At 35.7% G+C, this 27,732-nt stretch overlaps 1 protein-coding gene across 1 annotated transcript in view; it reads right to left on the bottom strand.

Annotated features, from left to right (window-relative positions):
• The window catches only part of ACSS3 (acyl-CoA synthetase short chain family member 3), a gene marked incomplete at both ends in the record, with an annotated part of 153,865 nt that overhangs the window by 52,847 nt on the left and 73,286 nt on the right, over nt 1-27,732 (bottom strand). Inside the window, 2 exons of the mRNA XM_079714394.1 lie at nt 20,556-20,651; nt 20,732-20,812. Coding sequence (XP_079570520.1) covers nt 20,556-20,651; nt 20,732-20,812 — 177 coding nt within the window. The remainder of the gene's footprint in view (nt 1-20,555; nt 20,652-20,731; nt 20,813-27,732) is intronic.

The raw sequence follows: 27,732 nt of genomic DNA, 5'->3' as shown, positions 1-27,732 counted from the left end.
AGGGGAGGGGAGGGGAGGGGAGGGGAGGGGAGGGAGGGAGGCAGGAAAGAAAAAATTTGCTAGAAGCAACTCAGAGGTCTCCCCAAATAGAGAATAATAAAGGAGTGGATGATAATATGAGGCCAACCATAGCCGTTTAATAATTTTGATTCACTATCCACTTCTAATTGGATCTTTGCTAGAGCACTATTTAGTTTTTACATTTATTTTAACAGTTACCCTTAATATTCTTTAATGTAGTTATATTTTCCTTTTTTTACTACTTCTTTGTTATATTCTGTTGCTTCTTCTCATGCTCTTTTAATACCAAAGAAGATATTTGTTGCAACTAGAAATTCATTTTTATTATCACAACTATGCCAAAACACTTGATTTCAATTTATTTCATTACTATCCCATACAGGTCAACACATTGGCATAGTATAAAAAGCTGCCAGATACAATCTGGCAACTCATGTATATAATTTAACTCACAAATTTTGAAGCCTTGAGCATATCAGCACTAACTGTATTATTTCTAACCAAGGGAGGTAAACATTTGACTTTTATTTCTTCAAATATATCTTAGGCACTGATCACCTTGTGCAGTAGATTGTGTCTTTGGAAACTTGACCTCACCCACATAAAAATGATTTGTCAACTGACCTTACGCAATTGACTTGCCCTGTCAATGCTGCCATTTTCTTGCCTGCTAAATAAGAATAAATCACTTTTCCAATATGATTCCGATAAGCTAAAAGCACTGAGATAATATTTTAAGATTGTTTGACCTCTACTGAAGAAAGATATTTTATAGCCAATTAGAGTTGAATTCCACAGCAGTGCCAGCGTCATGGGACAATGATAATATACTCACTAAAGAATGCTATTAGTGTCATAATGAAAATGCTATACCATAATGACTACCTACATGGAGGACACAATTTGATGTATTTTATAGTGCCTTCAAATTAATTGTATCTAATGATAATGAAACAATAGTTAATTAGAAATAATAGTTAACAACTGCACTATACTATTTATAGATAATATAAAATTGTTACTGTTGCAATTCTGACCCTGCACCAAATTTCCAGCAATATTACATTTATTGAGCATAAAAAATCAAAATAACATGTCATTACAACTAGGATACTAACGGAAGTGATGCATAAAAGCTCACAATGTTTTTTTGTAAGTCAGTTGAATTAAGAAAGGTTCAATTGTTTTGTCTTTTATTGTCCATGCCCCAGAAGATCATTTGAGGCAATGAGTGATATTTCCTTACTTTGGAATTACGTTAATATTTATATATTTTAGTTTTTATTTTCTTAAAACTTCTATTTGATCTCAAATTTTGATTAAAATATAAGTTATGATACATCAAAGAAATTATTGTTCCCCAAAACAGCCTGCTGATTAACACATACATTAGGCTCTGAATGATATAAACATCTCAGCAAATATAATACAGCACAGAATAAGATCTTTCATCAGAAATGATTGTTTGCATACAAACAATCATAATACATTAAACAGTGCTAATATATTAATTTAATAAATACTTATTGGTCATCTACTATGGTCTAGACACTTTTCTAAATTCTGGGAATAATTATTTGAACAAGCCAGGTAAGGTCCTGCTCTAAGGGAACTTACACTCTAGTAATTGGGGGGTGGTGGTGCGTGTAGTAATATTATTAAAAATTACATAGCAGGTGCTATAAGCTATTTTGTGTCTAATAAAGGGAAAGACTACAGTGATAAACGTAGGACCCATATGTTCTCAGCATCTATCACCACTAGCAGCTTCAGAAAACTGAAGCAATGCCAGTAAGCCTCTTTCATTAAGAACTCTAAATGCAGATGACTCAATGCCTTATTGATTTGATCGAACACTATTCTCTCCTGCCCTCCAGCACATCATAGGCTCATGTGCACACACAGACATGCATGCACACATAGGCAATATGACCCCTTTATAATGCTTTTTAAAAGTAACCAGTAACATACTAAGTATGCTGAGCTGCTTGGAAAAAATGACACTGACTCCAGAACTTGCATATTCAGTAAGGGGCAATAGCTCCAAACCTATTCAATTTTAAAATAAAAAGATTCTGGGCTTCCCTGGTGGCGCAGTGGTTGAGAGTCCGCCTGCCGATTCAGGGGACACGGGTTCGTGCCCCGGTCCGGGAGGATCCCACATGCTGCGGGGCGGCTGGGCCCGTGAGCCATGGCTACTGAGCCTGCGCATCCGGAGCCTGTGCTCCGCAACGGGAGAGGCCACAACAGTGAGAGGCCCGCGTACCGCAAAAATAAATAAATAAATAAATAAAAATAAAATAAGAAGATTCTAAGATTATAGGGATTTTTAACAAACAACATATACACCCAAAGCAGTAATGCAGATAACTTAAAATCTCTTTAAAACTCAATTGATGTCATTACCAGTTGCTTTGATTCCCTGCCTCTAAACTAAAGTCTACAGTGTTGATTGCTGCCCAGAAAACAAAGGCAGAAAGCAATCCCTAAATGGCAAAGCAGAGATTATGAGCTTTCAGCTGTTATAAATCATGACTTTTTAACATCAGAGATCTATAAAATATCAACTGCTTATATTTATACTGTGGTTAGCAAAGGTACAAAGCACAGAGAACATGACAGCTCTCTTCAGATACCAAATATCGTAAAATTAACCTTCACTTATAATCGTCTACCACTTACTGCTTCAATGTGTTAATGTTAATGGACCACAGATGTAAGTTCAGAGTTAGAAAACCAGGTAATGCCTAGACTTCTCACACAAGTTCCAGTGAGGTTAAGTTTTCAACACAGGAAAGTAGTGAAATACAACTTAAAACAAAGGTATATGTAAACATTAGAATTAAATTTTTGAGTAAAAAAAAATTGGCTTTATTATTAATCCTATGATTTCAGTTTATTCAAGGCTTGGGGGTCAATGGTACTTGTGATTTCTCAGACTTTGGCACAAAATTTTTGAGTCAACTACAGTTTTTGCCTCTTTTTGTGGCAGGATTTGAAATACATTTGGTCTCTTTTTGAACACTACTTCTGAGAACGTCATGGAAGGCATGCTTTTACTATAGTTCTAAGGTGAAGACAGCAAAAATCCCTTATGGACTAGTTCTGAATTTCATTTCAGCATACAGGTGCAGCAGTGTCAGTTTATTTATTTAGGAAGAGTGATGAAACTGACAATAGCATTTGTTGAGTTCCTACTACATGCCTGGTATCAAGGGATGCAAGTTTGGACATGCAACATCTAAACCTGAGACTTGTTAAAACATAAGCAATTTTCCAGGGTGTATTATTTAGTGAGAAAAGCAAAATGTAGAAGAGTGTGCATACCATTTGTACAATGCTGTTTGTATACAAAAAGAAAAGACACTGCTTATACATGAATGAACTATTGTAAACAAGAGATTGATTGCTTCCAAGTGAGAGAAATTGGACAGCTGGGAACAGAGGGCAATGAGATTTGTACTCTTTACCCTTTTGTGAGTTTTGAAATATGCACCAAGTGCATGCATAACCTTTTTTAAAGATGGGCTTTTTCTTTCCTGAAGTTCCTCTCTTGATAACTCACATTATCTTGTGCCAATTTTAAAAACATTACTACTGCTTTAAAGCCAGATGGGATAATAGCCCTAGGCCTTAAGACCCTCAGCCCTAAGAGTCTATGTTACTATAGCAAACTCCTTTTTGTTTGTTTGGGTTTTTTTTTTTTTTTTTTTTGGTGAAAAGGAAAGTTTGCTTTATTTTGGATGCCGGCAACCACGGGGGAGGGGGAACGGCAGACCCTATCCAAAGGCCAACTGCCCTACTGACAAACAGTGGTCAAGAGCTTTTATAAGTTTTTTTTTTTTAAGTAGATCTTTATTGGAGTATAATTGTCTCGCAATACTGTGTTAGTTTCTAGTAAAAACTTACCTTTAAATACAATTTAATAACTAAAAATTTATATCGACTAACTCATTATTTACTAGAGATTTCCCATTATTCCATGGGCCTCACCTGTGAGAATATGCTTTTATCTTGCTTTCCTTCATCGTATCCATACCACCATCTAATTTTACTCTAAACCAGTGATTGTCAACCCTAAATGTACATTAGAACTTCTTGGAATGCTTTTAAAAGGTACCAATGCCTGGTCCCCACTCCCTGAGATTATGATCTAATGTGCCTTGAGATGGGGCTGGACAGTGTTATGTTTTATGTGTTCACAAAATAATTATAATCCACAGCCAGGATTAAGAACCAATGACTAGTCCTTAGATATTAAGCATTACCCAAGGCTAGGCTATTTTCCAATATCCACCTGCCTGGTTACCCTACTGGATGAGCCTAGAATTTAACACTAACCTTTGCTGCTTTTTTTCCATATGTTATTAATAAATGAGCCAATCAAAGTATTGGTAGAAGAATATACTGATAACTGAAATCTGATCATAGGAGGCCATCTACTGAGAAAATAATTGGAGAGAAATGCCTCATTGCTCAAAATTCTTTATGCCTCGATCTATAAACCAGACTCCAGACTGGAGATTATATATATGATTTGTAAGACTTAGCATGCTGAGTACAAATGCCTTATCTCCAAAGGTGGAATGATTAACCCCAGCCCAGCTGCTCTTTCTGTGCTTTCCAGAGACCTTTGAAAATTAAGTTTTAGTTTGGGATTTTACTTTGATTGTATCACTGCTTGAAATCAATATATCTTTATCTTTTAAATGAAGGTTTCTGACCTGAATTTCAGGGGGTTCATAAATATTCTGATTTTTGTTTAATGTGTATATGTTCATTCTCCTAGGGAGGGAAGTCAACTGCTTTTAGCAGATTCTGAAATCCCTTTCATAACCAAAAGGTTTCTACATATATCCCTAGGTTTCTAGGCAAATCTCCTCAAAGATTTTGTTTTGCTCTGAGAAACAGCTTGGATGAAGCGAGAGGGCAGATGTCCAGGTAGAGATCATAACATCTATTCACTTTCTTCTCCACAGGGTAAATAAGTTTCCCTAGTCCTACCCTTTTAATCCACTTTTATCAAAGGGCTACAAACAGTCTCAAAAACCAAACTTAGTCGTCTACCTGAGGTCCCCAACCAACCTGTCTTCTTTTCCCTCCTATTATTTTGATTATAAGAATTTGCCATTTGTGTAAGTCAAAACCAGTCGAATATCAGCAACTTCACCTGGTTCAAATGAATGCTTTCTATAAACTTGTTATTTTGACAATCCCTCTTTACTATCTCCTGTGGTAGATACCACGGGGATGCAATTCCTCAGGCTTGAGTCCTTGCCTTTCTTCAGTTAAGAAGGACATGCTCTAGCTTCCAGCCTGGAAAAGTAAGACTTCTCCATGACTATATTAAGGATGTGTATGTTTATCTATAACTCCATCTAGATCTATCCCTTTTGTACAAACTTTCACCTGTAAGATGCATAAGGTCTGAGAATCTAATATATAATATAGTAACTACAGTTGATAACACTGTATTATATAATTGAAACTTGCTGAGAGTAGAACTTAAACATTCTCAACAGCAAAAAAAAATTAATATTGGAGGTGATGGATGTTTTAATTAAGTAGATGGGAGGAATCCTTTCATAATGTGCACATATATCAAATATCCTACAATTTTACTTGTCAATTATACCTCAGTAGAGTTGAAAAAATCAAATAGATCTATTGCTTTTGGTCTGGTTCCTCCCCTGCCTTCTCCCATCTCTAGAGTTGACCATACTGGGCCTTGTGGTGATCCTACCCCAAATGAATAAACCACTGCTTCCACCTTGGTCATAAAAATACTAAAAAGATGCTTACCCCCAAAAGTATTAATGGCAAGTAACTGAAGCAGAGAAATGGAATTGGTAATTCTGCAGACCCAGTGCTGAGCTAATTAGGGACTCTGACATATTTACCGTTCTCAGCAGTCAGAAAGCATTTATCACTAGGATAGCTGGTAGTTCAAGGCTTCTAGCAGGACTGCTTTCACCTCTTGAATCCCTCCACGCTGATGAGCAATCACTCTGCTATCCTGTACTAGAGGAACAAATTCAGGTTTTCTTTACTCATAGTGAGTAGTGAGACTTTGCTGTAAGCAGAGAAATTAGATGGCTTCTTGCATTATTACCCTAACAGATTTCTGCCCAGAAAGTAAAGTGTGGCTATTCCGTATGTATACTGCTATTCAACCTGAGGCTGTACAAAGCCTGACTCCTCCGTATATCCAATAATTTACCAGTACAACCTTCAACATGCTCCTATTTCCCTACGTTAAAAAAAAATGAACACACAAATTTTCTCACGAAACTGCTCTGATCAGGGTGACTAACCATACCCAAATTGCCAAAGCTCTCTCCAATTTTTGTCCTACCAGACCTCTCTCTGTAGCACTTGGCACTGCTGATCCCCCATCTTCTGGAAAACCTCCCCTCCACTGGTCTTCAAGACACTTTTCTGATTCTTCCATCGCCTCTCCAATTACTCACTCTCAATTTATATTGCTTTCTTTTCTCAGTCTTCACCTCTCTGCATATCTTGATCACCTTAGGGACTTAAATTATTAACTCTTCTACATCTCTAATTCTGAAAGTTCTTCTGAGTTTCAAACCTGACTTCCCAATATCATACAAATGTCTGCACAGCCCCTTTAAACTCTACATTACCCAAACTCCTCCACAAGAGCTGTTGCTCCCACACTATCATACTTCAGTTGATAACTGCCCTTAATCAGTTGTCCTAGCTGAAGACATCAAAACTATTTTCAACTTCCTTTTTTACCTCTGTCTTAAAATATCCACTTGACACTCTAACATCCTGCCTTTGCCTTAATGTTCAGATCACTGACACCCTGGCTCTGGCCATCTAGTTTGCAATACTCAAGTTTCCCAATAGTTCATCTTAAGATTATGACTAGAGAACACTGCCTTTGGAGCCAGAAAACCTTGTTTCAAATCCCAGCTCCATCACTCTTGTGCCACTGGTAAAGTTATTCAATGTCTCTGATACTCAGTTTCTACAGCTGTAAATCGGGATGCAAAAAATTTACCCCATGGGTTTGGAGACAGAATTAATTAAAACCATATAAACTTCTTAGAGGAGTTCCTATCATCCAACACTCAATCCATAGTAGCTATTATTATTACTTGTACTGTCTCATCCACAAAGCTTTTCCCGTCTACCCTAGTCCTAAACTTCTCTTAAGGGACTATAGACAGATTTTTGAGCCAAGGTGGAATCCAAACACTGTCATTTACAAGCTATGTGACCTAAGGCAACTTATTTAATTTTTTTGAGCCTTATTTAGTTCCACCATCAGAAAATTGTATCAAAACAGGTTCAAGAATTTATTGTAGAGTGTTAATGGTTCAATGTAATAGTTTCTGGAAATTTTTTCACATCTTCTATACACTGTAAGAAATTTCTTAGGTAGTGTCTCTTCAATTGGTTTGCTTTCTGTCCTTTATATTAATCTTAATTATTTGACTATATTGTCAGTGCTTTCCATGCAAGGAGTGTATATGATACACTCTGCTTCCCTATCAATCCCAGCAAAATGTAGAGCTCACAATAGGCACCAATAAATATTGTTGATGGAGCTATGACAATAGCTGCACTTGCTTGTTCTAATGTAAAACACAGGCACACAGAGAAAAATACACTCAAAAATAAAAGTCTTTGAACAACTAGTCATGTGAGAAACCTAAAAGATGCTGGCATCAGCTTTACAATCTTTTCCAATTGAGATGATGAAATTATATAGCTGGGATCAAAGTAATAACTGAGTCATCATTTTTCTCATTCTGTACATACATAAAAGCTCATTGCCATTATATTAGATTTAAAAGAAAGAAATAATTTTCTATTATATGAGGAATAAGGGAAAAGTCTCTGATGTGTGCCTATTGAGTGTATTAGTTAGCAACAATTGGGGCTACTAGTATTAAAGAAGTAACATACTCTATGCTGGAAAGAAGCAAATCTCTGTCCTTGAAAAGGGGATAATCAATAAAGAAAACAGGTTAATATAGGTGGAAGTGCAAATTTCTTGAGAAGAGAAGATAACTCTATATATGCAAGTGACAGTTACATTGTTGAAAAGAAGCCTGGGAGGGGCTAAGAATTCAGAACATCCATGTGTGGAAAAATACATCATAGGATGTCTTCATGGAGGTTACAGATCCAGTGCAGCACAGAGCAGACAAGATAACATTGAAGAAACACTGGGGATGATTTAACAAGAGTGTTCAACACAAAAATAATTTGAAAGTAGTTCAAAGAATTATCCTCAATATTCTCAAACATGAGACTTTCATACTGGAAAATGGCTTAACATTTTGATCCAAGTATATACAGTGATAATAATGTCTCATATTTTACACAAATTTATATTGTACATACTGTCATATTTTGTATATATTTTATACATACAAATACATATAATAATATTTCTTTGAAGCTTTCAAACTAATTTCACATACATTGTCTTATTTGATTTTTATACAAATAAAGGAAAGTATAGAGCTCATTTCTACACTAATCATTCTATAAAGAAAGAAAAAAATAGGGGTATCTAAACTCTTCCATCCTCCTATGAATTCAGGAAAAGAACATTCAGTAAGAGATTATCAAGCTGAATACTCTGAAGTTTTCAAAGACATATAGGCAGTTTAAAAGCTAGTAATGATAAAGCCCATCAAAAATAGAAGTGAAGGGTTATAAATGTTCAGATAATAATGAACCATGAAATGTGTTATATTATTTGCAGATTAAAGACTTCCAGGCCACTCTCATTTCATTCACAAGTTCTACTCTGAAAGGACAGATCCTTGAGGGGAGAGACCACTGGGTTATTTTCCACAACTGCTGCTCATTCTTCAAAGTTGGTAGGACCAGGGTCAACACATCTCTGTGTGCTGATTCCTTTGCCTGGTGCTTAGAAGGGAACTAATGGGCTCCAAAGGGAGTAGCCTCTAGTGTTCTGATGGCCGCTTCACAGTTGTGAGAACAAACACACTTTGAAAGAAGAAATGTGAGTACCTGAAAATTCAAGCGTTACAATGGCCGGATTGCCAATGGGAATGAATGGTTAGTGTTTATATTATAGAATTTTATTCTGGGAAAGAAAAAATTCATAGTTTTGAATAATAATAGTAGCTTATAATATCTAATATTTATTGTACAATTATATCCTGGCAACTCTCCTAAGGGATTTCAATGGATTAATCAATTTAATGCCATGTAATTTCTTTTACTATTTCTTGTACTATTAATAGTGATATTTATTTATTATTATTATTTTTTTTTTTTTTTGCGGTACGCGGGCCTCTCACTGTTGTGGCCTCTCCCGTTGTGGAGCACAGGCTCCGGACGCGCAGGCTCAGCGGCCATGGCTCACGGGCCCAGCCGCTCCGCGGCATGTGGGATCTTCCCAGACCGGGGCACGAACCCGTGTCCCCTGCATCGGCAGGCGGGCTCTCAACCACTGCACCACCAGGGAAGCCCAATAGTGATATTTATAGATGAGAAAACTGAGGCTAGGAACAGTTAAGTAACTTGTCTGAGGCCAAATAATTAATATGTCGAAGTTTCAGGAATCATGCTATGGAAGTCTGAACCTCCATGCTTCCTCTTGAACGTTAAAAATTTTCATTATTTTAGAATGAAACCTTTCTTCAGTAAATGCGTTTGGAAGGTGAGCATCACTCACTATGAAAAGAAATTGGAATTAATTCCAGAGTTAAAAAATTAAAATATGTTATCAAATAATGTATGTATTCTAGAAAAAAAAAAAACTGACTTGGAGAAGATTCACAGAAGTGCAAAGTTGGGAGAATACGTGTCAGTCCTCTAGCTTTAATGATGAAGAATTCCCAAAGAGGGTGAATTCATTTGTCCAGGGTCTTATAGGTAGATGAAGGCAGAGCAAGATAAATAACATGAATATTCATATTTCCAATCCAGTGACCATGCTACTACAACACAACTCAGAATCTTAAATCTTCTACTTCTTCTAACTAATGTATTGCCTGAGAAGGCAGGATGTAGTACGTATCTTCAAAGATAATTGTTGAATTATTAACAGACAACCACCTGCCCTGGTTAATCTAGTGAGGATACCAAAGAGTTTATTGAAATGGCTTGCTGCTATGAAATATACAATCTGTGAAATGCAAACAAATATAAAATGAAAGCAAGCTTTCATTCCTTGATTTCAAAGAGACTGTTATTACATAAAAATGATGATGGCCAGTTGGTCAATTATACCAACTGGTTTATAATTTAATGCCAAAATAGATTTATGGTGACTAATAACTAATAATCCACTCTAGGTAATAACTTATCCAAGTTGATTTCTTTTTCTTTTTTATTTAAAGTACAGTCTATTTTATTTTGTGTTATTTTTATATACAAGCAGTTTACTACCATTTTTCTCCATTTACACCTTTGTTGAGGTGTAATTTAAAAAAATTATATGTATTTTAGGTGTATAACTTGATATTTTGATACATGTATACATCAACAAATAATCACCACAAACTAATTAATATATTCATCACCTCACATAGTTACCATTTTCTTTTTTCTTTCTTTTCTTTGTGTGTGTAGTAAGAACACTTATGATCTACCCTCTTAGCAAATTTCAAGTATGCAAAACAGTGTTGTTAACTATAGTCACATTGCTGTACATTAGATCTCCAGAAATTAATCATCATGAATAACTAAAACTTTGTATCCCTTGGCCAACACCTTTCTACCCAACAGCAGAAAAATATACATTCTTCCCAAGTGCATACAAAACATTCTCTAGGATAGATCATATGTTAGGTCACAAAACAGTCTTTACAAATTTAAGAAAACAGAAATAATTCCAAGTATCTTTTCTGACCACAATGGAATGAAACTAGAAATCAAAAACAGTAAGAGGGCTTCCCTGGTGGCGCAGTGGTTGAGAGTCCGCCTGCCGATGCAGGGGACACGGGTTCGTGCCCCGGTCTGGGAAGATCCCACATGCCGCAGAGCGGCTAGGCCCGTGAGCCATGGCTGCTGGGCCTGCATGTCCAGAGCCTGTGCTCCGCAACGGGAGAGGCCACAGCAGTGAGAAGCCCACGTAATGCAAAAAAAAAAAAAAAAAAAAAAAAAAAAAAAAAAAAAAAAAAAAAAAAAAAAAACAGTAAGAAAGTAGGAAAATTCACAAATACATGGAAAATAAACAACACACTCTTGAACTACCACTGGGTCAATAAGGAAGTCAAAAGAGAATTTTAAAAGTATCTTGAGACAAAAAGAAATGAGAACACAACATACCAAACTTGTGGGATGCAACAAAAGCAATACTAAGAGGTAAATTTATAGTGATAAATGCTGTCAATAAAAAAAAGAAAGGTTTCAGATAAAATAACTTTATACCTCAAGGAACTAGAAAAAGAAGAATAATTAAGCCTAAAGTTAGCAGAAGGAAGGAAATAGTAAAGACTAGAGTAGAAATAAATCAGAGAATGGAAAAACAATAGAAAAAATTAAAATTACAAGTTGATCTTTTTTAGAAGAAAAAATCAAAAAACCCTTAGCTAGACTAACTAGGAAAAAAAGAGAAAAGACTCAAATAAATAAAATCAGAAATAAAAGAGGAGACAATATAATGGATGCCTCAGATATTAAAAGAATCGTAAGGGACTACTATGAGATGTTTGTCATCTAAGCTGGTTTCTTGTTCAGCCACCACTACCATTGTGGAAGCCTGAGTTCCATTGTACTAGGCAATTGAAATGTGTGTACAAGATACATATTTGTCCATTAGCACCCAAGCAAAGATAAGGAGAAAGACAGGACCAAGGAGGATTTGCTTGCCCTTGAGAAGAAGGGTTGGGTTTTGATTTAGCAGATGCCAGGCCTTTTGAAAAAGGGTGCAAATAGGAAATAGAAGAGAGAGGCCAGAAAACATATGAGTATAACCACCATTTACAAACACACACACACATGCCTGCATACACACAGCAGGTTGCTAAATTTGTTTATACATGAAAGTCCCTATATTAGAGTACTGTTTGTTACATTCTTCCTCTTTGACAAAACCTCTATACCAAGTATATCCTTGTCCATACGCTGCTGGGGATAGGTCTGTTTCAATCAGCATGCATTAATAAAGTAAATTTATAGAAAGGTACTGTTTGTTTTCTTCCTCTCAAAAATAAGGACTGAATTATTCAGAATTGGTTTACATATTTTAATTGGTCAGTCCAATATGGCTTCCAGAATTGCATATTAAATATGTCCAGGTCAATGAACAAAATTAAATCTTTGCTTATTAAAAAATATAACGGATTACTTAAGTTTCTCATGAAGTTCTCTAGTAAAGAGAATATTAGAATTACTTTTTCCTCTCTCAGGGAAAAAAGTCCTTACTTACAAATGAAGTTTTTGTGTTTTTTTTTTTCTGATGTATTCATTCAGGCATTTATTTATCAAATATTTATTGAGAACTCAGAATGTGTCAAAAACAAGGCTAAAAGTTGAGACTTGATGGTGAGCAAACACTAACATGATACCTTCCCTCTCAGAGTTCAGAATAGAGAGGGGCAAATAAATCAAAGGAGCCTATAAACTAATGTGAAATGGCAACTGTGACACAAGTCAGGAGGGAAAAACCCAAGGTGCTTAAGAGAGACTACAAAGATTTGACCTAGTCAGAGAGGTCAAGGGGGGCTTCCCTCAGGAAGTGACACTTGGTTGTGCTCTAAAGTATAAGAGGAATATATTTCAGGCAACAAGTAGGAAAAGTACTGTAGCAGAAATGAGCATAAGAATAACTTCAGAAAAATAGGAGCATGTTGTGCCTTAGAAGGGAAGAAAGTGACTAAGATAGAGTGAAAGTCAACCCTTTCAAATGTTGAAAAGTCAAGTATGAAGAGGACTGAAAATGTCCATTGGCATCTGAAAAAATAGAGATCACTAGGGAAATTATCAAAAAGCTGTTATTATGAAATGATGATGACAGAGGCCAACTGGAGAGGATTGCAGAGTTAAGTTCTAGGTTAGAAAATGAAGCTACTGGATGTAGGCAAGCCTTTGAAGATGAAGAGAGAGTATTGTAACTGCAAGGGGATAGAGAATCAAGGATTTTTGTGGGGTTTTTTGGTTGTTGTTTGTTTTAATGAGAGAAATAGGGATGTGTTGAAAATTTGGTAGTTACCAGGAAGCTAAAACCAAAGCAGACAACCAGGATTTCCAACATGTTTTTACCCTGCAGATGTTGGGCTATGTGTCCTCTATGGCTAAAAAGAAAATCTTATTTAAATATCCACTGTAAGCTTTTATGGTGAAACACAGATTGTTTCAAGTGGGTAACTCTTATGGACTTAGAAGTTAAACTGAATATCCAACTTAGTTATAACCATTTTCAATTTTTTTTCAGCCATTGTAATTATAGATTTGTATTAAGTTCCAGAATATAACTTTTTTTAACTTTGCTGAGAAAAAAAGGATTCATTCATCATTTATTTATAAGGTATCATGAACCATTTGCATTTAATAAAAAGAGAAATGTTTTATGAACTGGTTGCTGTACTCTAGATGATTTGGGCACATAATGAACTGCGAATCTCTTAATACTTCAGAATATCAATTTTTGTTAAATTAAAATATATCATTAAGGAAAAATATTATCACAGATACCAATTCACTGTCTACCTCATTTATAGCTTTGAAACACTATAATTCATTAAGAATGAAAATAAAATTGTGATCAACTGTATGCTTTTATTTCTCTTTAGAAAAGGTAATCCTATGAAGATATGAATGATCTACTAAACTATTCTGTTCACTATGTAAAGAATGTATTTTTATTATTTAATGGGAGATTTTAGTTTCCTAAATAAAAAATACTAATACTACTAAAATAAAATAATACTAATATTAATTTGGTAATCCAACTAAAATTGGGACACATGTGGGACGATTATTTGGTGGAGGTTAATAAAGATTTTTTTCACTTGCTGGCCTAGTGACAAGTCAGGACTCTCCGATACCTTTGTTTTGTGTTAATTAATCAAGCAAGCAAGTTTTTTCCCAGGATTTTGCATGTTCAAGCTGTCAATTAATCTGCTTAGAAATGGTTCATTCACACAACGAATTTTACCTACCTCCTGAAAGGCACTGTGCTGGACCCTGGGGGTACATAAATGACAAACATTCCCTGCCCTCAAAGAGTTTACAGTATCACAGAACTGTATTTACAAGATCAAAGGAATCTAGCTGGTATAACAGAAGTATAAAGAACTTCAATCAGCCTGAGGAAGGCAAAGAAAATATCAGAGAGAGGATGTAATTTAAGTTGATCCCTTAAGAAAAAGAACCACTCGGCTACGTGATCAGAACAAAAGTGGAATTTTAGTAGAAGAAACAACTTAATCACTGGCAGTTCTGTTCATGTAAGTGCCAGTAGGACTGGATTGTTGGGTGGGAAGCTGAATTAGAGGCCAGGAACAAGAGACAGACTTTAGAGGTAGGCAAAGGTTAGATTACTATGGATCATTTGTATCATGCAAAAGAGTTTGAATTACGTTCTTTGACAGGAGTTCCCTGAAGCCTTTTTTGTACTTTTTAGTTACATTTTTATATGAGATAATTGTAGATTCACATGGAATTGTAAGAAATAATACAGAGATATGTCATGCACCCTTAATACAATTTTCCCTATCAGTAACATCTTGCAAAACTATAGTTTAATATCACAATCAGAATACTGATATAATCAAGATAAAGGACAGTTCCATCTCTACAAGGACTCCTCATGGTGCTCTTTTGTAGCCAAAGGTGTTTATTATGCAGAAAAACAATTGATGTTTGTATGCTTACCTTGCCTCCTGAGACCTGGTTGAACTCACTTATTAATTTCGGGTTTTAAAATAAGTTTTATAATTTCCTACATAGACAATCATGCCATCTGCAAATAAAGACACTTTTATTTCTTCCTTTCTGATATGTTTCTCTTTTTGTTTCCATATATTGTCTTATCAAATTGGCTAGAACCTCCAGGAGTATATTGAGTAGAGTGGTAAGAGTGGACATCCTTGCTTTGTTCTCAGACATCAGGGGAAGTACTTAGTCTTTTATCATTAAGTACTGGCCACTGGCTGTCCCTTTTGGGGAGGCCTAGTGGTGACAAATTCTCTAAATTTTTCTTCACCTTGAGAATGTCTTTATTTCTTCTTTATTCTCAAAGTATATTTTGGATGAATATAGAATTCTGGGTTGACAGTTCTTTTCTTTCCACACTTGAAAAACATTGTCACTTCCCTCTGGCTTCCCTAGTATTTGAAAAAATCCTGTCATTCAAACGGTTTTACCCCTACAGATAAGGTATCCTTTCTCTTTCACTACTTTCAGGATTATTTCATTTGCCTTCAATTTTCAGAAAGTTAAGGTTTTTTTGTGTGAATGTGGATTTCTTTAGAGTAATCTTGTTTGGGAGTTTGCTCAGTTTCTTAAATCTATAGATGTATATCTTTGGCCAAATTTGAGAAGTTGAGAAGTTTTCAGAAGTTTTCCATTATTTTTTTGAGTACTTTTTTCAGGCCCACTCTCTGTCTCCTCTCCTTCCATGACTGAAGTCACAAATGCTAGATCTTTTGTCATCATTCCACATATCCCTGAGGCTCTGTTAGTTTTTTCTTTTCAGTCTATTTTCTTTCTGTTGTTTAGATTGGGTAATTTCTATTGTTCCTTCTTCCAGTTCATTAATTGTTTCCTCTGACCCCTCCATGCTGGTATTGAGCCCATCTACTGAGTTTTTATCTTGGTTATTGTATTTTTCAGTTCTAAAATTTTCATATGGTTGTTTGTTATAGCATCCATATCTTTGCTGGAACTTTTATTTCTTTACTGTGACTGTCTATTTTTTCAATTGTTTCAAGAATGTCCATCATCAATTGTTGAAGCATTTTTACCACAGTTGCTTTAAAATCTTTGTCAGATAATTCTAACATCTCTGTCATCTCAGTATTGGTATCTATCAACTGTCTTTTCATATTCAGCTTGAGATCGTTTTAGTTCTTGGTATGAGGAATGATCTTTTCATCAAATCCTGGACATTTTTTTTGTATTATATTATGAGACTGACTCATATTTAAATCTTGTTTAAAGTGGCTTACTTAGATTTCACTCCAGCAAAGAAGGAAGAGGTAAGGGTAGAGATCCAGGTTCCTCATTTGGCCTCCATTGATACCCAATTGGGAAGATTCACTTCATTACTGCTGGGTTGCTTCTAGTTCTAACGGTAGGCTTCCAATAGCACGTCCCTGGCTGGACAAGGTGAGAGTTCCCTGTAACTGCTCCCAATATGGTGTCCACTGACACCACAGGGAAGAGACAAGTGGTGTTGTTATTGATGGTGAAAGTCCTGACTTTCTACTAGGCCTCCACTGACCCCATCCATCCCAATGGAGAATGGAAGGGGTACCTCATTACTGATAGGTGAGGGGGATAAGTCCAGCTTCCTTATTTGGTCTCTACTGTCATTGCAAGTTCAAGGGGTCCTCATTACAACCTAACAGGGATGAAAATCTTGGCTCCCTAGTCAAACTCCTTTGACACCACCCTGTGGGAAGAGGGAGGGTTACGGCTCCTCCTTAAAGCCTGACAATTTTGGAAGTCTAAGCTTCCCACTTAGCCTTTGCTGTTTGGTGGTGGGGGTGGGATTATGGATTTTCCTGTGGCGTTTATCTGGAGTAGAACCATCTAAAAGTTTTATGTCTTGCTTAGGCTGCTCCTTCCTAATTCTTTGGCTTGAGAGATCAGGCTTTATTTTTTTCTTTTTGGAGGTTTTTTTTTTTTGGTCTGCAGTTGTTGGCATTTCTGGACTGCCAGCTTCTTTAGACACAAATCTAAGATATATGAAGGAAAAGTAAAAACCCAAGTTCTCATCATTATGTTGTTTCTTGAGTCCCAAGGTCCCTAAAGACAGTTTTCCTTCTTCTCTCCAGCTTTCAGTCTTAAGTTTGTTTTAGACACAACACCTAAAATGTTTAGTTCTACTTAGTGGGAGGAATAGAGAAAAATATATCGTCTCTATCTTCCTGGAGGCAGAACTCAACCCTTTGAAAAATTTTAAGCAATGAAGTTCTATCTTGGTCTTTGCATTTTAGATAGATAATTGTAAGTTAGGAGAGCTCATAAATTGAAGTTTGGGTAGAGATGGCCTGGAAGGACGTCTGAAGGCAGGAGTATTTGTTAGAACATTCTCTAGACTGGCTATCTGAAATATACAACTGGAAAGGATAGGCACCACACAAGTGAGATCAGAAGCCAACCACAGAATACACACCAGTCAACAACATACTAGCTAAACTATCAGCCTTGAACATATGGCAGGAGACATGGAAACAAGAGGACACTTTTGATAGGTACTAAAATGTAAATTCAGTAGAATGTAATGAGCAATAGGTTATGATATGTAAGGAAAATGAAGTTAGAATCACTTCTTGATTCTTAGTTTGGATGACTGAGTGAATGCAGGTAAAATTAACAACACTGTAGAGTATATGGAAAGCAATGTCTTTGCAGGGAAGAGAGGAGACAGAGAGTTCATTTCACATTGTCTTGAGCATAAGGGATGCCTGGGCCATCTGAAGGTGCCTAATAATAAGCTGATGCTTAGCAGGAAGGTCAGATATAGAAAGGAGGAGTTGGGAGCCTTGGTTTAATTAGTAATACTCAAATCCAACTGCATGGAGGTTATCCAGGAAATACAAGCAGAATGGGAAAACAGGGCTAAGAACAAGACCCTATTAATCCCCAATATTTAGAGTCAAAGTAAAAGAAACCAAGAAAGGAAAAGGAGGACAAGCTGTCAGAGAGGTAGAAAGAGAACAGAGGAGTAGCACACAATTTAGTTCTATAAGCATTTATTAAGTCTTTAGTGTGTACTCTGCACTATGCTGAGACTGGTTTTTGAGGCTCCCACACTTTACCAGGTATAAATTCAGGACAGTGTGGTCAGCTCACTAACAGACATATGCTCGGGGGGACAACGGAACCACAAAAGGGGGACCGAGCACAGCCAAAGACTATGAGGAAATTTTCCAAGAGATGATTACATCTAATCAGAGTCTACAAGGATAGGCAGAATTAACCAAACAAGGAAAGACAGAGGGAAAGTCATGCCAGGCAAAAGAAACAGCCTGGACAATAGCAAAAGGGTAGGGGCTCAAGAAAACAGAGAGAATTACCTTCAGTCAGCAGGGTTGATGCCACTGAGAGAAAAAATAAAATCAAACTGAAGGGGGCCCTTTGACTTTGTCATTTATGAAGTCACTGTTGACCTCTGATACAGCAGCTTTATAAAGCAATGTGGAGAGAAACCAGACTTCAGTGAGATGAACAATAAATGGAAGAATATAAAGTTCACACAGTATGGGAAGTGTATTTTTTCAAGAAACTTAGTGGAGAAGAATATAAAGATGGGATAGCTAGAAATGTGCAAAAGTCTAAAAGGCTTCGTTTTGTGATCAGAGAAAATTGAAGATGTTTACAAGTCACAGGAAAGAAACCAGAGTGCAGAGATAACGTTTAAAAGGTTAAAAAAAGATCACTCTTTTGTACAACAAATACTTTTAGAGCATCTACAATGTTCTTGAGCACATCATTCCAAGATAAAGACAAACAACAGAGCCCCTTGCATGGTGTTAAAGTCATGTTTTAAATAAACTTGAGAAATAAAAAAAGGCCAATGGTAAATGCACAAAAATTACATGTACTTCAGTTCTAAAGGCAGATTAATACTTATAAATACTTTTCAATATAATGGCACCTTTGGCTTTGTCACTTTATGTTAGCAATTTCACAATTCATTATAAGTATTCAGTGTTGAGGCTTATTTTGTTTACTTCAAGGGGAATTATTATTTTAATAAAAACATTTACTCTATTGCAAGGATTTTGGTATGGGACAGATGTGTCAAGATTATTTTATGTTTTAATTATAACAAACACCACAGTGCATGTTAAGTCTACAAAGCACAAAGGCATAGTATAAAATATGTGGAGTAGTGCGTGATGGCTTAATACTTGTGTCACAGTCTGCCTTAGTACCTCTGAGCATTCAGAGACAGAAAACCAGCCAGCTGAAAATGAAGAAACACTCATGTCTTTAAATGGTGACTGGGACTAGGAGACTTCCATGAAGATCAAGAATAGTCTCTAATTTTTTCAGAATCATTGAGTTAAAGAATTTAAAGATTGTAAAGAACTTTGACATCATCTAATACTATTATCCACACCTCGCATATAAAATTCCCGCCTTCAAATTTCTTTCTTGATGTTGACAGACTTTAAGTGAAAGAGAGCCTCCTATTTGAGAACTTCCCTATTCTACTAACGGACAGTTAAATTTTCTCTGATTATTCCCAAAAGATAGGTCTCTGGAACTCCACATTACTACATGACTACACTACTTCCTTGATATGTGGCAACTCTTTAAATGTCAAAAGATACTTAACATATATGCACACTAAATATATTATTTTTATCAGACTAACCATTCTCAATTCCTTCATCTCTTTCTTGTATGACATTTTCACCCTGGTCCCTTTCATCCAAATTCTTTCTAATAAGTTAATGATTTTTTCTCCTCATTAAACTGAACACAGATTTCTAAGTGTGAAAAAATAAAATAAGATTATAACATTGCATATGGTATTTTTTTAAAGCAATCCTATCAACCGCTAATGTTTGAACTCATAATACACAGGGATTTAACCACATAAACTGCAACCAACTCAAGTTTCCCTTACTTCATTTTTGCAATTATTTTTAATATAAGATTGTAAAGATTTCCATATTTTCCCATCTTGTGTTTTTTGTCCCAAAAGTCCAAGATCATTTGTATACTGATCTAGAAAACCACCATTTTGCTGTCCCTCTCAAATTTTGATCTCCTACATATCAGATAGGTATGTGTTTTAACTATTTGTATAAGGCATTTGCTAAAATTAAATAGAATAGGCACAAGAGCAGAATTTTCTAATATACACACAAAAATATTATTCCTGGGTAACATTAGTCCATGCAACAGAATCTAAAGCAGTTATTTATTCAGCTATGAATCTGATCAGTCTATGATTCTCTCCCTTATACATATAGCAATCATCAGAAACTACCAAAAATGTCTAGCTAAAATCAAGAACCCACATATTTGAAATCCATTAATCCTATAAGAACACAAAGAGGTGAATCTCTGTTGCTTGTTTTATGATGGCTATTTTCTAAGATTCTAAATCAGTATCAGTCTAGTAATATTTTCTAGAAAGGGACAGACATCAAGCTTATTAGTGTATATTTTTCAGAATATAATTTTTATGTCTTTGTTCAACACAATTTAAATAGTTGTTTATTTTTTTCTAAATATATATTTCTTTCTCTTATGAAATAACTGGAAGAAGATATAAAAATGTCCCCTGCCCCCATTCAATTTTCTTTTCCTGATTAGGACTACTTCTCTAAAACTTTTAGTAAAATTAATATTATGTATATGTAGTATTAATTTTATTTTATTACCTCATATAAAACTGTTGTGTTTCCGTGTAGAAGAGGTCCATAACAGATATAGGAATGTCCAACAACCCAGCCTAAGTCAGAAGCTGCCCACCACACCTAAACAAAAAGAAGATAATAAAATGCATATATCTTAACCAGAGAAATGTCATGTAATGTGAATTTAAAACCATGATTACCTCTCCAGGTTGAAGTCCATATATAGAAGACATTGACCAGTTAAGCATTACAGCATATCCTCCAGTGGGCCTCACCACACCCTAAAGAAGAGAAAAGGTGAAATTAAAATCAACAGACAGTGCGTTAAAAGATTCTCTCTCTTCATACTGTCCACTTAAGAAAAGTTCCTGTTTAGAGTATTTCATATTCTATAAGCTATAAATAACTTTGGCTTTCATATAATTGTATCTGAATCACTATTTCTTTGGCTCCTCCAATAATAAAAACAGAATAATTTGTCCATATTAGTCCATTTGTAGAATCCATTCTCACAGACCATTCTGGACCTTCTAAAGAAAACATGATTTTACGGAATCACATGCAGTAAAACAAAATTTCCAGTGGTAACATAAATTATCAACATTACAGGGAATTCCCTGGCAGTCCAGTGGTTAGGACTCTGCGCTTCCACCGTGGGGGGCATGGGTTCGATCCCTGGTTGGGGAACTAAGATCCTGCACGCTGCGCACGGCAAAAAAAAATCAAAGACTTAGCATGAAACTTTCAACAATTACGTTTTCACACATATTTCCAGAACAAAAATGGAAACTCTCAAAATTAAGTGCACAGAAATGTCAAAGGTAGCTGTGTGCCTAAGATACAGACTACTATAAGGATGTTTATTCCTTAATATTATTAAATAATAACAGGATGCTTAGAGGAAAGAGTCATATTCTAACTGGATTCTTAATACAATGCAACCCTTGTGGTCACACTACCACAGTATCAGAGCTGAGCAGTTCTTTAGTGATGAATTCTCGAACTCAGGAATCAATCCTGATGAGTTGGATCTAAGGCTGACAGATTTTCCTTACATTACATTTGGGCAAAAGTAGGGATTGTTACACCACAGTACTATGGTTTCTCGCAGCTATCCTTGACAGTGAACATATTCAATGTTAATACAAGATTAATTTTTGAAAGCTGAGCACAAGAGTTATCATAAATAATAAGTGATAGTAAACTTAATAATTAATTTCATTTATTGCTTCACTATAAACATTAATCATCATTGGCTCAAAAAGACTTAATGATGTGAATATTCAGAGCAAGAAGGTGAATGCTTGCTAAGAAATATGTTATATTTCACTCACAAGTATTTTCAAGCACCTCTCAGTAGAGCAACTAGAATTGCTTTGTGAAGAAGATAATTATTTTACCTGAAAGGGCACGCATGGTCCTAATTAACGAATGTGCTACTAGTTGAACATTTTTTGGCACAGTTCTGTAACTGTAACACACATACATGAATCAGGAGAATGACAAAGAAATTGACTTTTTGTTTGTTACTAAAATTGCTGCTCTCCTCAGGTACCACTAATAAAATATAGGTATCAAGCTGTGGAATACATTTTATCTGGTCTCTTGGCAAACATCACAGGCAACTTTGTTGGCATTTGATGGGTACTTTCTAGGTTGTATGACATGGTTAGCATGCAGTTGGCTCTCTTGATCACCTTGGGAGTATTAGAAATCCTAAGCCCCTGCCAGTAAATTTCACACATGCATTTTCCCACGTAAACTGAGCAGCTCTTTACCGAGTATATGCTGTATGGTCTTCCACGCATTTTGCTAAATTGTTTGTCCCATTGAGAAGGTCTTTTCCTATAGTTCAATACCTTGATGAATTTGATATTAATCAACTTGCAAACACTCTTTTCTAAAACTTTTTATTCGTTTGGTAGAGGATAAAATGTGAAGTTTTTTCATAGACAATATGCTATACATATTCTTTGATAATTAACGTCAGTCATGATTTCACTTAAAATGTTTTAGAATTTCTCTTCACCTGCCTGTCCCTACATTTAGAGGTCATTTTTATAAATAATTCTAAATATCATTATAAATGGGTAAATTTTTATATTAAATGAGGGTAAGATTAATCAACTGGAAGTTATAGAAAGAAATAAAAGGCTAAGGAGAAAATAAATGAGTAGTAATTCATTTGTAAAACTTAGAAGATATTTTAAAGGATAGGTTATCAAATTTCTGTTTGCCTCTCAAGTGAACCCTTCTTTAAAGGTTATTTACCAATGTTGCTTTGTCTGTAAACTGGTGGCTACCTAAATCCATTTGACCCCAAAAAGTTAGACTTAAAAATGAGACTATGCATGAAGAAGAATATAAAATTATACAGGCTAGAATTTAATGTTCTCCTAACAAAATAATTTCCTTAATTCTAGCAATTACTGTTTTTTAAAAATTTTTCCTGTGCTAATACCACACAAAAGGCAGAAATGTTAAAAATTTAGAGGTTATCATTGAACATTCTCATTAAAATCAACTAAAGTGGAGCTACAGGAGACAGAAAAGTCATGTCTGTTTATCACTGGTCTTTGATATCCACTTATTTTTATTTTTTTTTATTATTTTTTTTCTTTATTTTTTTTGCTTTATAACAAATTTAATCAGTTATACATATACATATGTTCCCATATCCCCTCCCTTATGCGTCTCCCTCCCACCCTCCCTATCCCACCACTCCAGGTGGTCACAAAGCACCGAGCTGATCTCCCTGTGCTATGTGGCTGCTTCCCACTAGCTATCTACCTTAAGTTTGGTAGTGTATATATGTCCATGCCGCTCTTTCACTTTGTCACAGCTTACCCTTCCCCCTCCCCATATCCTCAAGTCCATTCTCTAGTAGGTCTGTATCTTTATTCCTGTCTTACCCCTATGTTCTTCATGACATATTTTTTTCTTAAATTCCATATATATGTGTCAGCATACAGTATTTGTCTTTCTCTTTCTGACTTACTTCACTCTATATGACAGACTCTAGGTCCATCCACCTCATTACAAATAGCTCAATTTCATTTCTTTTTATGGCTGAGTAATATTCCATTGTATATATGTGCCACATCTTCTTTACCCATTCATCCGATGATGGACACTTAGGTTGTTTCCATCTCTGGGCTATTGTAAATAGGGCTGCTATGAACATTTTGGTACATGTCCCTTTTTGAATTATGGTTTTCTCAGGGTATATGCCCAGTAGTGGGATTGCTGGGTCATATGGTAGTTCTATTTGTAGTTTCTTAAGGAACCTCCATACCGTTCTCCATAGTGGCTGTACCAATTCACATTCCCACCAGCAGTGCAAGAGTGTTCCCTTTTTTCCACACCCTCTCCAGCATTTATTGTTTCTAGATTTTTTGATGATGGCCATTCTGACTGGTGTGAGATGATATCTCATTGAAGTTTTGATTTGCATTTCTCTAATGAGTAAAGATGTTGAGCATCCTTTCATGTGTTTGTTGGCAGTCTGTATATCTTCTGTGGAGAAATGTCTATTTAGGTCTTCTGCCCATTTTTGGATTGGGCTGTTTGTTTTTTTGTTATTGAGCTGCATGAGCTGCTTATAAATTTTGGAGATTAATCCTTTGTCAGTTGCTTCATTTGCAAATATTTTCTCCCATTCTGAGGGTTGTCTTTTGGTCTTGTTTATGGTTTCCTTTGCTGTGCAAAAGCTTTGAAGTTTCATTAGGTCCCATGTGTTTATTTTTCTCTTTATTTCCATTTCTCTAGGAGGTGGGTCAAAAAGGATCTTGCTGTGATTTATGTCATAGAGTGTTCTGCCTATGTTTTCCTCTAAGAGTTTGATAGTGGCTGGCCTTACATTTAGGTCTTTAATCCATTTTGAGCTTATTTTTGTGTATGGTGTTAGGGAGTGATCTAATCTCATACTTTTACATGTCCCTATCCAGTTTTCCCAGCACCACTTATTGAAGAGACTGTCCTTTCTCCACTGTACATTCCTGCCTCCTTTATCAAAGATAAGGTGACCATATGTCCATGGGTTTATCTCTGGGCTTTCTATCCTGTTCCATTGATCTATCTTTCTGTTTTTGTGCCAGTACTATACTGTCTTGATTACTGTAGTTTTGTAGTATAGTCTGAAGTCAGGGAGCCTGATTCCTCCAGCTCCATTTTTCGTTCTCAAGATTGCTTTGGCTATTCGGGGTCTTTTGTGTTTCCATACAAATTGTGAAATTTTTTGCTCTAGTTCTGTGAAAAATGCCAGTGGTAGTTTGATAGGGATTGCATTGAATCTGTAGATTGCTTTGGGTAGTAGAGTCATTTTCACAATGTTGATTCTTCCAATCCAAGAACATGGTACATCTCTCCATCTATTTGTATCATCTTTAATTTCTTTCATCAGTGTCTTATAATTTTCTGCATACAGGTCTTTTGTCTCCTTAGGTAGGTTTATTCCTAGATATTTTATTCTTTTTGTTGCAATGGTAAATGGGAGTGTTTCCTTGATTTCACTTTCAGATTTTTCATCATTAGTATATAGGAATGCCAGAGATTTCTGTGCATTAATTTTGTATCCTGCAACTTTACCAAATTCATTGATTAGCTCTAGTAGTTTTTTGGTAGCATCTTTAGGATTCCCTATGTATAGTATCATGTCATCTGCAAACAGTGACAGCTTTACTTCTTCTTTTCCGATTTGGATTCCTTTTATTTCCTTTTCTTCTCTGATTGCTGTGGCTGAAACTTCCAAAACTATGTTGAATAAGAGTGGTGAGAGTGGGCAACCTTGTCTTGTTCCTCATCTTAGTGGAAATGGTTTCAGTTTTTCACCATTGAGGACGATGCTGGCTGTGGGTTTGTCATATATGGCCTTTATTATGTTGAGGAAAGTTCCCTCTATGCCTACTTTCTGCAGGGTTTTTATCATAAATGGGTGTTGAATTTTGTCAAAAGCTTTCTCTGCATCTATTGAGATGATCATATGGTTTTTCTCCTTCAATTTGTTAATATGGTGTATCACGTTGATTGATTTGCGTATATTGAAGAATCCTTGCATTCCTGGAATAAACCCCACTTGATCATGGTGTATGATCCTTTTAATGTGCTGTTGGATTCTGTTTGCTAGTATTTTGTTGAGGATTTTTGCATCTATGTTCATCAGTGATATTGGCCTGTAGTTTTCTTTCTTTGTGACATCCTTGTCTGGTTTTGGTATCAAGGTGATGGTGGCCTCGTAGAATGAGTTTGGGAGTGTTCCTCCCTCTGCTATATTTTGGAAGAGTTTGAGAAGGATAGGTGTTAGCTCTTCTCTAAATGCTTGATAGAATTCGCCTGTGAAGCCATCTGGTCCTGGGCTTTTGTTTGTTGGAAGATTTTTTATCACAGTTTCAATTTCAGTGCTTGTGATTGGTCTGTTCATATTTTCTATTTCTTCCTGATTCAGTCTTGGCAGGTTGTGCATTTCTAAGAATTTGTCCATTTCTTCCAGGTTGTCCATTTTATTGGCATAGAGTTGCTTATAGTAATCTCTCATGATCTTTTGTATTTCTGCAGAGTCAGTTGTTACTTCTCCTTTTTCATTTCTAATTTTATTGATTTGAGTCTTCTCCCTTTTTTTCTTGATGAGTCTGGCTAATGGTTTATCAATTTTGTTTATCTTCTCAAAGAACCAGCTTTTAGTTTTATTGATCTTTGCTATCGTTTCCTTCATTTCTTTTTCATTTATTTCTGATCTGATTTTTATGATTTCTTTCCTTCTGCTAACTTTGGGATGTTTTTGTTCTTCTTTCTCTAATTGCTTTAGGTGCAAGGTTAGGTTGTTTATTCGAGATGTTTCCTGTTTCTTAAGGTGGGATTGTATTGCTATTAACTTCCCTCTTAGAACTGCTTTTGCTGCATCCCATAGGTTTTGGGTCGTCGTGTCTCCATTGTCATTTGTTTCTAGGTATTTTTTAATTTCCTCTTTGATTTCTTCAGTGATCACTTTGTTATTAAGTAGTGTATTGTTTAGCCTCCATGTGTTTGTATTTTTTACAGATCTTTTCCTGTAATTGATATCTAGTCTCATAGCATTGTGGTCGGAAAAGATACTTGATACAATTTCAATTTTCTTAAATTTACTAAGGCTTGATTTGTGACCCAAGATATGATCTATCCTGGAGAATGTTCCATGAGCACTTGAGAAAAATGTGCATTCTGTTGTTTTTGGATGGAATGTCCTATAAATATCAATTAAGTCCAACTTGTTTAATGTATCATTTAAAGCTTGTGTTTCCTTATTTATTTTCATTTTGGATGATCTGTCCATTGGTGAAAGTGGGGTGTTAAAGTCCCCTACTATGATTGTGTTACTGTCGATTTCTCCTTTTATGGCTGTTAGTATTTGCCTTATGTATTGAGGTGCTCCTATGTTGGGTGCATAAATATTTACAATTGTTATATCTTCTTCTTGGATCGACCCCTTGATCATTATGTAGTGTCCTTCTTTGTCTCTTCTAGTAGTCTTTACTTTAAAGTCTATTTTGTCTGATATGAGAATTGCTACTCCAGCTTTCTTTTGGTTTCCATTTGCATGGAATATCTTTTTCCATCCCCTTACTTTCAGTCTGTATGTGTCTCTAGGTCTGAAGTGGGTCTCTTGTAGACAGCATATATATGGGTCTTGTTTTTGTATCCATTCAGCCAGTCTGTGTCTTTTGGTGGGAGCATTTAGTCCATTTACATTTAAGGTAATTATCGATATGTATGTTCCTATTCCCATTTTCTTAATTGCTTTGGGTTCGTTATTGTAGGTCTTTTCCTTCTGTTGTGTTTCTTGCCTAGAGAAGTTCCTTTAGCATTTGTTGTAAAGCTGGTTTGGTGGTGCTGAACTCTCTCAGCTTTTGCTTGTCTGTAAACGTTTTAATTTCTCCATCAAATCTGAATGAGATCCTTGCTGGGTAGAGTAGTCTTGGTTGCAGGTTTTTCTCCTTCATCACTTTAATTATGTCCTGCCACTCCCTTCTGGCTTGTAGAGTTTCTGCTGAGAGATCAGCTGTTATCCTGATGGGGATTCCCTTGTGTGTTACTTGTTGTTTTTGCCTTGCTGATTTTAATATGATTTCTTTGTGTTTAATTTTTGACAGTTTGATTAATATGTGTCTTGGCGTATTTCTCCTTGGATTTATTCTGTATGGGACTCTCTGTGCCTCCTGGACTTGAT

Source organism: Hyperoodon ampullatus (assembly GCF_949752795.1).
Source record: "Hyperoodon ampullatus genome assembly, chromosome: 11".
In the NCBI taxonomy this organism is placed as follows: Eukaryota; Metazoa; Chordata; class Mammalia; order Artiodactyla; family Ziphiidae; genus Hyperoodon; species Hyperoodon ampullatus.
This window is presented reverse-complemented; position numbering and strand designations above follow the sequence as displayed.